The 11,229-nt window shown below is 42.7% G+C and overlaps 1 protein-coding gene across 1 annotated transcript; it reads left to right on the plus strand.

Annotated features, from left to right (window-relative positions):
• Positions 1–171: 171 nt before the first annotated feature.
• On the plus strand, positions 172–7,634 carry bbs1 (Bardet-Biedl syndrome 1). Its single transcript, XM_084078453.1, has 8 exons — positions 172–526; positions 1,324–1,515; positions 1,896–2,096; positions 2,898–3,080; positions 3,596–3,727; positions 4,054–4,160; positions 5,805–5,925; positions 6,470–7,634. Exons 2-8 carry the CDS (start codon positions 1,336–1,338, stop codon positions 7,298–7,300), a joined length of 1,755 nt encoding a protein of 584 aa, XP_083934579.1. The 5' UTR covers positions 172–526; positions 1,324–1,335; the 3' UTR covers positions 7,301–7,634.
• Positions 7,635–11,229: the final 3,595 nt, after the last annotated feature.

Here is an 11,229-nt window from a genome sequence, read left to right on the forward strand (position 1 = left end):
AGACAGACAGACAGACAGAGCTTATATAATTCACTCAATATGACTGCATCACCATAGCAACATGGGTTTTGCATGGTGAACAGGACCATACAAATGAATACTGAGGATTCTACAGTGTAGCCTTTCGTTTGAAAATATAAGAGCAGCTGACTTTCAGGGTTAAGAACTAATGGAATATTGTTGAATAGAATGCATTTGTTGTTCCATAGGAATGCATTAGGTGGAGGCTGTTTGATGTCATGCCTGTAAACTACAAGAAGAGGTAAATCCACGTCATCAGGTGGCGACAGAGTAGAGGAAGGAAACGAAGATGGGGATAAAGCCGATTTGAAGGATTACAACAACATTACGATGAGATCGGAGCCTTAAGAGACACCGAATGGTTGTTCTTTAAACATAATGCGCCATACAAACCTTATTTAACGTTTTCAAACACATCGCTATAGATTCTCTCATCTAATCTAGGAAAAACAACAGAGGACTCCGTTCCAACGACGACGCCAACAACCCCGTTTCCTTGACAACGGTGCGGAAGTTTATTCCGATGTTTATTCTATCATTATGAAAAACAAACCTATTCCTGATCGTGTTTAATTGATTATACATACACATATTATTGGTGGGATTCAAGTGGTCATAACAACATTACTGCTATATTTAGCAGCTGCTTTTTCCCAGCCAGGGGCTCGAAAATGTAGTTTGTTCAAGGTTGTTATGTCTTCTTGTGTAGCTAATATGGTAGCCTTCATGCAGTGGTGGAAAAAGTACCCAAACGTTTTACTTAAGTAAAAGTATCAATACTGCAATGTAGAAATACTCTGTTACAAGCAAAAGTCCGGAATTAAACATTTACTTGAGTAAATGTACAACAGTATTGGTTTCAAAATCGACTTAAAGTACAAAAGTAGAAAGCACTCATTATGCATAATGTCCCATTTCACAAGTTTTCTAATGTATACAAATCTATTGAAAATAGCAGATCTACAAGCTCACAATGCGTCAAATAGCCAAAGTGTAAATAGGGCTGAAGTGGTTAATGTATGTTCTGTAATAATAATCTAAAAATATACAAAGTAACTAGTAACTAAAGTTTTCAAATAATTGTAGTGGAGTAAAAGTACAATATTCGCCTCTGAGATGGAGTGGAGTAGAAGTAAAAGCTTGAAAATGGTCCATTTGGTTGTTAACTATCAATCTGAGACCCCTTGAAGCTATAAGTAATTGTGTCCTCAGACCCCACTTTGAGAACAAATGCCTTATTCAATATTCACCTACAAACATATATTCCTAATGCGTTTATTTTTGTATGTGCATCTGTTGCAGCTCTCCAACATAATGTCCTCAGGTTCAGAGATGAGCACGGACGCCAGTAAATGGCTGGACGCCCATTACGACCCGGTGGCCAACCTGTACACCTTCTCATCATGCATGGACCTCGCCGACCTCAACGGAGACGGAGAGAACAAACTGGTGATAGGAGACCTGGGGACTGTAACCTATCACATGAAGCTCAAGGTTAGAGCTGCAACTAACTATCGATTATTTTCTCAGCTTTCTATCGATTACTTTTTTGATTAATTGAATAATCGAGAAGCGTGTTTAATAAAAAAAAATATTTAAAAAAGAATAATTATATATCAATGTATCGATTAACCACTTAAGTGTTATTTGATAGTATACTTCTTCGTTGACATCCAAAAATAGTGAAAATATAGCTTACAAGCTGAGCTTTTTTCAATCTTTTTTTGAAAATTTTGGGGAACTTTTCACGTATAATGACATGGCCAAAATAGGGGTCGATTATAAATTGATTACTTTATTAAATGATCACTGTTGTTTTTTAATAATCAGATTAAACTGATAAGTTTGGATTAACCGTTGCACCCGTCCTCCAGGTGTACCGGGGCACGGCGCTGATGAATGAGAACACGCTGCTGGACCTGCCCACCGGCCTGGTGTCCTTCCTCATGGACCTGCATGAGCCCCGCATCCCCGCCATCGCCGTGGCGTCCGGCCCCTTCATCTACGTCTACAAAAACCTCCGGCCGTACTTCAAGTTCACCCTGCCCAGTCTGGAGGTCAACGCAGTGGAGCAGGTGGGTGGGCTGGGGGGGATTTAGTCCAGTGATTCTCTAACTTTTGAATCTCAAGGACCCCCATTTTGAGATACATTAGGCCACGGACAACCATTGATATGGTCGTTTATCCCTCCGACCCCAATCTTCACTGTCAGAGATTCCCAGTGTTAATTTAACTTTGAGAGAGAGTACAAATGATGTGTCCATTTGGTTCCATTCGTACACTCTCTGCGTTATAGACCAGTAAGGGTCCATTTGGTTCCTAACTATCAGTGGGGAACACCTCTCAAGGACCCCTAGTGGTCCCCAGACCCCGTGTTGAGAATCAGTGCTGTTGCCTATTGCTGGTTTTCTATCGCACCAGGAAGTCACATGTTCTTATCATTCGGTTTAACCAGGGAGGGTGAATGCAGTTAATAACAGCCTGGAAGGAGACAGAAAACTAGGTTCTTAAAGTGGAGCCCAGGGTTCCTTTGAGGGGGTTCCAATCCAGAGGGTCCCCCAAGCAAAATGAGAAACGCTTAAGCTCTAATACATTTTTCACCCATTCGAAAATAGCCAGACTACAAGCTCACCACGCGTCGCATCGTTAAATCTCAACCAATGTCGACAGATCTTCTCTTATCTTTCCCTGGCACAAAATCGTTTCAAATGGGGGTCTGGCGTCCAAATGGCGTCAAAGACCACTGTCATATCTCATCACTAAGAACTTAACTAGTGAACTTTCTGTTCTATTCGCTCTACATTAAATATCTTTGCTGAAAATAGCCGATCTACAAGCTCACAATAAAAAACCTTTTTTTTGTCACCCCCAACCAGGACGTGTGGCAGCAGGCGCGGGACGAGGGGATCGACCCGGCGACCATGAAGGAGATGTTGGAGGGGGTGAGGAGCAAGGCGGACGTGCCGCTCTCTGTGCGTTCTCTCAGGTTCCTGGGCCTGGAGCTGCAGGAGATGGAGGAATTCGTCAGTCTGCACAAACAACAGCCAATCAGGAGACAGGTGACTGATAGACCAGCCATTCCCCAAAACACAGGGTCCGCACCCATTTGGATGGGTGGAAAGGTTCATACTCCTAGGTCATGGGTCTTCAGGGGGTCCGGGACTCCTAGGGGGTCCTCAGACTGAGTTACTATTCTTCTCAGCAAAGAGGTTTGGTGTAGAGGGAAAAAAGAGTATTGAGGGTTTAAGCGGTTAAATGTCTGAACATTCACATGAGCACAAATCCAACATATTAGTAGAAAAGATCAAACAAATAAAAACACTCATTTCCACAACACTGATGATAGTGCTGTCAAACAAGTCTGTGAAACTGTAAAATCTATGAAAAGGTTTAAAAACACAATATTATACAATGTAGTGGGGGTCCCTGCTTCGTCTCTCTCTCAGCTAAGGGGTCTTTGGCCTGAAAAACATTGAAGACCCCTGTCCCATAGGTTATAAACATCTATTATCAACATCTGTGTGCATTTTAAAGCTGTGAAGTGGAACTCATAAGCTGCTTTGTGTCCTTTCAGACGGTGATAACCTGCATTGGGACGCTGAAGAAGAGCACGACGGATGAGGACGGAGTCAGCTGTCTGGTGATCGGTTCAGAGAACAACGAGGTCTACATCCTGGACCCCGAGGCCTTCACCATCCTCTGCAAGGCAACCACAAGCTCTTTTTCTTAACCACTTGAACTCCTAGCACCCCTATTTTAGGGGGTACATCCGGCAGAAATAGCAAGCAAGAACACAAGCTCGCAGCTTGTAGAGCTGCAATTTTAGCTATTTTTGCTGTTGTTTTTCTAAATGAAAAAAATGAAGAGATTTTTTTCAATCTTTCAATATTTTATTAAAATAAAATATTTTATAAATGTTTTTTTCTAAGTATTTTTATAAAATGTTAATCGATTAAATGAATTAGTTCGATTAACTGTTGCACCCCTATAGGAAATGCTGCCACATTGACATGTGTTCCTGGACTGTTTTAGATGGCGTTGCCCAGTGCTCCCACCATGCTGGACGTGACGGGACAGTTTGACGTGGAATTCCGCATCACAGTGGCCTGTCGAAACGGCAACATCTACATCCTGCGCAGGTAAAAACAACTCATATTAACGCACCGATGTTGCGCACCGTGAGCCGCTAACAGCGCGCCCCCTTTCAACCACGTTGGGCATGTCATAGGTGAAAATCGTCAAAAGATGTTCTACAAGTGACGCGTTAAAATAGTACAAAATAGGGCTTAACCATACCCACAGGCCAACTCTCATGCTAGGGACCACAGCAGCACAGACTGCCCCAAAGTCAAGAGGCAGGACCACATTGGAAACAAGTGTTTCATTATGCTTTAATGTGTTATCCTGGGTTTATATTTTTGTGATTTTACTTATATATCTTTTAACAAAATCAAATCAAGAGACGAGCTGTAGGCAAATTAATTTAATTTCAACATGACCTAGCCGAGTGATGGAACAACCAAAAAGGCAACACACAACAATGGACAAGTGACAATCTAAAATTAACCCATAACGCACACAACAGACAAATTACCGTTCACAACACACATACTGACAAATTACCATTTGGACTTCCCCAAATCCCAGAATTCCACACTGGCTCACTGGGCCGGCTTTTAAGACCAGTAGATAAAGTTGGACTCCTCAATCATGTGTGGTTTTCAAAATGCAATTATGTAAACTGATCGAACTACCGCTGAAAGATCCAGAATATGATTGACACAGTAGTCTGCAACAAGAGGCAAACAAATTGCTTAAAACGACTTTCAGCAATAACAAACTACTACTTGGGTATTCATGCACTAAAGCCCATGGTGCAGAGAAAGCAACAATTAAAACAGCGACCCCACCAAGACCATGGATGTGCCCCTGAGACAACTGCTCCACCCACGTTTCAACAGGACCAAGGTGCCCAACTAAACCTAAAGGAGAAACGTTGCTATGCCCCGCAGGGGAAACACTCCAAAAATATATTTGCACACAAGCCTATCTACTACACTCAACCTCCCTTGGTTCCAACACAACCCCCGAGCATTTGGCAAAAGGTGGAGACCAAACAATGTCTCTCTCTCCCCCAGCACAAACAAATGAACCTCAACTTAAGCAAACAGGTAAGGCTATAGGCTAAATCAATTAAGGGCTCCAATAAAACCTAAGACAGGAAGAAAATGTAAACAACTCAATGCTTACCCAAACAAAACCCCAAAAATAAATCAAATTCTTACTGAACTGTAACAGGATGAGCCCCCGTTTTGTCATGAACCTGACTCAAGAGTTCAGACAAAAAAATAATAGAGGGCTACACGGATAACTTAAAAACAAACTTTATTTTATTATAAATATAAATAAAGACAACGTTACGAAAATAATTAAGGAGTGTGTTAGTCTGTAGAACCAGTAGTGCAGCAGGTGAGTGGGTGTGTGTGTAAATGATGTTGTTGGATGACGGCTGCAAACCAGAAGACAAACAAACCAAAATGTGCGTGCAAGTGGAAAATGAAAGAGAGGGGAAAAAGGACTGCTTTGAAAGCCCTGAGAGTACTGGGCCAGGTGCTTCAGATCAAAGCTGATGGATCTACCAGCTCTGCTACCAGATACCTGCAACACAAACCAGAACAGACCACTGGCACACAGAGCGGGAGGGCCTTCACACGTGTTTTTGAAAAAGCGCAGGTGCAAATGTGTTATTATTCGTATTAATAAGAACTGTGATATTTACGCAGGGACTCGCTGAAACCCAAATACTGCATCGAGCTGCCTTCACACCCTGTGGGCCTAGTCAGGATCGGCAAGAACGTCGTGGTAGGACTCACTGAAGAGAGCCTGCAAGGCTTCACACAGAAGGTAAACACACACACACACACACACACAGGCGTGTATTAATATGAAGACATTTTAGGGTTTTAGGAATTTTATTTATCCCAAAATCGAGTTATACTTAGTTGCGTGCCAACAAGCACAAATAACCTTTTAATAGATAAATTATAATACAATACAATTATATTATATTATATTATACAATAATACAAAAATAATGAATAAGTATATTCAGTATATTAAATATTTAACTTTATACAATGAAGAAGCAAACAAGTAAATAGAAAATACACACATGAACTGAACTTTTTTCCAGTCTGGCAGCTCATGTAACACAATAATATATTTTTTTGTTTTGTTTATTATACGTATGAAAGAAATCAGCACACTTCAGCTGCATAACTGTCAATACCGATGTCATCAGAAAAAGCAAATAATGACCAATATATTGGTTCTCCCCTAATCTACTCCACTACGATCACAACAGCATGGATAGGACCTTCGATTTGACTTTGTAGTTTTTGCTGTTGGTCATTCATAAAGTGGGCGATTGTCTTGTTTTGTGATCCAGGGGAAGAAGCTGTGGACAGTCAGCCTCCCTGCCCCCGTCACCACCATGGCTGTCATGGAGATCCCCACCAGGGGCTTCCAGGCTGTCCTGGTGGGCCTGGCCAACTGCGAGGTCCACCTCTACCGTGACAAGAACCTGGTCTGTGCCTTCAAGACGCCGGACGTGGTCGTCAGCATCCGCTTCGGCCGCTACGGGCGTGAGGACGGCACCCTGATCATGACCACCAAAGGGGGCGGGCTGATCGTGAAGATCCTGAAGAGGACGGCGACGTTCGAGGACCGCGACCGGACCCCGGGGCCGCCCATCGCCCAGTCGGTCCGCCTCAACGTCCCCAAGAAGACCAAGCTGTACGTGGACCAGACGCTGAGGGAGCGCGAGAGCGGCGTGGCCATGCACCGCGCCTTTCAGATGGACCTGAGCCGGATGCGTCTGGCCGCCGCCACGGCCTACGTCAAAGCGCTGGAATCCAGCCAGGCGCCCGTCTCCGCCAGCCCGTCCGAGCCGCTGAAGATGAACGCCGTGGTGCAGGGCCTCGGCCCGTCCTTCAAACTCACCCTGAACGTCCAGAACACGGCGGCGCGCCGGCCCGTCACCAACCTCACCGTCAGCTTCCTGTACGACGAGGGCCTGTACAGCATGCGGAACCCCTGCTTCAAGGTGCCGCTGCTGGTGCCGGGGCTGGTCTACCCCATCCAGACCTTCGTGGAGTGCACCAGCGACAAGGGCGTCTCCGACATCATCAAGGTGTTCGTCCTGCGCGAGGGGAAGAGCGCGCCCCTGCTCACTGCCCACATCAACATGCCCGTCAGCGAGGGGCTGGTGCTCAACTGAGACGGGATGTCGTGGGGGGTCCTTCTGGTTTACTACGAGCAGAGCCGTTGAAAGAGAGAGAGTTACGTCATTCTTTGACCTAGCCGCGACGCGTTCAAATGGTTCATGTATCGTATGTATTAATAAAAATTATACAACCAATAATTGGTTCCATCAGAAAGAAAAAGAAAGGGAAATCTAGCAGTTGCAGGAGGAGGCTAAGAGCTTTATCACCCTGGAGAACTTGGATCAGCGCATCGAAGAGGCCCTGGACAATCCTAAGAATTACAACTTTGCCATTCACAAAGAGGGCAGAGTTGTCATGCAGACGGTACTGAAGAGTTGGTCGCCCGATGGTGAGCCTTACTTGTGAATTCTTCTTTTTCTGTTTTTTTTTATTATCTCTGAGCACAGCTAAACTAATTCCGAACCAACTTGCTTTTGGCAATAAATTATTGAATGTTATGAATATTCTTTGTTTACGACGGAAGTCTACAGGAGTGTCGTAACTCTCTCTCAATAGCTCTGACATGGAGGTGGCAGGTAGTGTTACTTCAGGTCAGTGGTTACCCACTCCTGATCCACAGGGCTCCGTGGTCCTCCTGGTTTTCTGTTCTACCAGGTAGTTGATTGCATTCAGCTGATGCTCTGATTAGACAGAGGTAGTACCAGGGGTCCCCGAGCCACTGAAGTGGATGGTTTGTAATGGACTGGTGGGGTTGTCTGTTATGGTATTTATTGGAATATTAACTGGTCATAGTTTAAAGACAAACCTGCCATGAAAAAGATACACCCAAATCTTCCAATATGGCTGCTAGCATTAAAGTAATGCACATTGTGGAATATTAGCTATATTAAGGCTGTGTTTACAAATTGTTATTGAGGGTAGTTTTGTGTGTGTGTTTTTATATACAGTAAATATTTTCAAGTAGCCACACTTTTTCCAAAATGAATATAGTGATTTTTGAATGGAGCAAATTTAGACACTAATGCTTAGGGTCAACCCTGTAGCATTGTTAATGTATACTTTTGAGAGGGTTTATTGCACTTTATGTTGACATTTAATATGAGATTTGTGCAGGCTGTCAAGACTTCTAAGAGAAGAGCATCCAAGTGCAGAAAAGCACAGGAGGGCAAACTCAGATGAAAAGAGAACACAGGACTTTACACTTTACTTGGACTGCCAGAATACAGACATGGGTAGAGAGCAGATAAAGCCTGATGTGTACTTGATTGAGCATTGAGTCTTGCACCGGAAATAGCCAATCTAAAAGCTCACAAGGCGTGTGAGCTTGTAGATTGCCTATTTTCGGTACGTGAGGCTGCCTTACAAAATCTGTTTTCATCAGACACAGATGTCAGGAACAGACATACTCACAAACTAGCACCAAGAGTGAAGTACATGACTCCCATACACAACAGGCACTGATAGAACAGACAAGGCAAGGATATACATCTGGTAGGAATGCACAGGAGGGGACTCTGGGACAGGATGAATAAATCAAGTCAAATGTATTTAAAACATGTTTAAAAACAACTTCAAACGTGCTTTGCAGAGCAGGAGGTAGATGAAATCCACAAATACAAGAACAGAAAAAATAGAGGGTAGCAAAAATAACTTAAGCCCCAGGGGGTGTTTGTGTCTAATAAATGTATGGTAGCAGACAAGAAAACGCATGTCTATAATATGTGGCACATGTAGCTGGATAGGCAAGGCATGGATTGAGATCTTAAATCAGAGTAATCTGCAAAAAACATTCTGAGTAGGGGAAAATATGCATAAAAGAACTGAATGTGAGGTTAAACTTGAACAGTAGGGCAACTAAGGCAACTGCCGTCCTCGGAGACCCCAAATGGCGCCCCTGGCCACAGACATGAACAACAAGACTCAAAGCTCAAAGGCATAGAGACATGTACAGCTGGGACAAGTTCAGTGAGTGAAACCTGTTTCTATATCTATGAGTGAAACAGCTTCATGATGTCATACTCTCAGGGATTGAATCATTACCATTTGTAAGAGTGAAGTCAAAATCACTATGTATGTTTTTTTTATTCCTTGGTTTTGTGTTTCTGTTTTAATTTGCTCTGGTATCCCTGTGGATTTTGGCTAATGTCAAAATTAAATCATTAAAATATCTCAATGTTTAGAGCACTTATTGTATTTAATGTTATTCAAATGTTATGTCAAACCTTGATACTATATGGGCTAAATGTGGTGATAGCTTTATTGTTCCCCAGTACATACCAATCTATTGGTCAGATGTGAATTAATTACCTGAGGAAACGTATTATTATAATAATATTTGGGTTTATTCCAGAGAAGAGATCTTAAAAGCGTCAGATATATTCTTAGTATATATTCTTCTAAGTTTATACAGAGATACAGAGTCTTATACACATGGGGTGAGTAAACGCCTTCCGTCTTCACGTCAGTGTCAACTGTGGCCACCTTGCTTCGTTTCCCTGGCAACCAAATTCATCTTGACATGCATCAAAACTGTAAACAATCCAAGATTAACCTACTAATATTGCTGACATATACTAGTTGCCATCAAAACAAAGTTGCAGGCACTGCCTGAGGGACCCTGCAGAAATTTCAACCAAACTGACACAGAGGCAGGCTAAAATATGATAAACACGTGCACAGAAAGACCTGACTTCTAGGTGAAAGGTGACAGCTTGACAATAGGATTAGTTGTTTCATAGTGAATTCATATAGATTTGGTCATAATGGACATTCATTCATCATTACATAATTTGACGTTTAATTTCAAAGCGTTACCCAAGGCAACTTTATTGATAGAAAACTATTGATAAAATAGACCTATCATGTGGTTTCCGAGTTAGCACCATTGTGACAAAAGTCTCACCATTTCATGGGGGAAACAAAGTTATACAGTTGTAAAAAATGTTCAATAGTGGAAGGTGTTGGTTGTTAGTTGTGATCACCGTGGTGCGCAAATTAGGACGCACTTCTTTCCTTTTGTTTGTTTTTATTTTTCACACTGTGCAGGGGGTTAAAGGACATGCAGTTTAGTTGTGTGTGGTTTTCTGGGGAGGCATACGTAAGTCCGACATCCCATTTCTTATCAGACAAAATACAGAAGGAGAAAAGTTACCCACATGTAAACAAAGTAAACATAATTCGGTTATACTGCACATCAAACATCCAAACTCAAAACAAACTTACTTATAATGGACGCACACATTGCAGCCTCTGCGGCTGCTCTCTGCACCAGACCTGACACACTGACCAAACATTTGCTTTTATAGGTGCATGGGATTGGAAATCAAATCAACAGCAGGTGCAACTAAATTGCCAATTAACTGCTGTGCACTCAGCACACATTGAAGTGAAAACAAAGGGTCCATTTTGGAGGAAAAAACAGAAACAATAATACTAAACGTAGAGTTTGGGGAATCTTCTTAACAACAGTGTTTATGTTTATGTCGTGGGGGAGTCATTCATGTCTACACATTTTAAAATCCGGAGTGTTGATGTAACCCAGAGAGTGTATAAATGGCACCAAATGGACCTGTAATATACCTGTCCACAACCCACCAATCGGCAAGGTAGAATCTCAGCAGATAGAACAGATAGACTGCAGAGTCAGATGGCTGAAGAAACCGACATGAACAGTTTATATGAGTGTTTCGTTTTCTCATTTGTCACACACACACACACACACACACACACACACACACACACACACACACACACACACACACACACACACACACACACACACACACACACACACACAGTAATACTATATTTGTGAGGACATCAACATTTTAGGACAGCGACACAATTTTTACCATTTGTTGCTATTTTTAAGCCTAACCCCTAAAGTCTGAGTTATACGCCAGCTTTGGCGAGTTATACTTACGTACAAGCGCACACACAGACACGCACGCACACGCACAGGAGAATGAGTCACATGGTCCAT

This window comes from Gymnoscopelus microlampas, assembly GCF_963454915.1.
Source record: "Gymnoscopelus microlampas genome assembly, chromosome: 14".
NCBI classification, from domain to species: domain Eukaryota; kingdom Metazoa; phylum Chordata; class Actinopteri; order Myctophiformes; family Myctophidae; genus Gymnoscopelus; species Gymnoscopelus microlampas.

Excerpts from the sequence above, each read along its gene's own strand:
- bbs1 (XM_084078453.1), top strand. The coding sequence starts at position 1,336 with ATGTCCTCAGGTTCAGAGATGAGCACGGACGCCAGTAAATGGCTGGAC. Across the intron at positions 2,097-2,897 it reads AGGTCAACGCAGTGGAGCAG|GACGTGTGGCAGCAGGCGCG; the intron begins GTGGGTGGGCTG and ends ACCCCCAACCAG. Across the intron at positions 5,926-6,469 it reads TGCAAGGCTTCACACAGAAG|GGGAAGAAGCTGTGGACAGT; the intron begins GTAAACACACAC and ends TTTGTGATCCAG.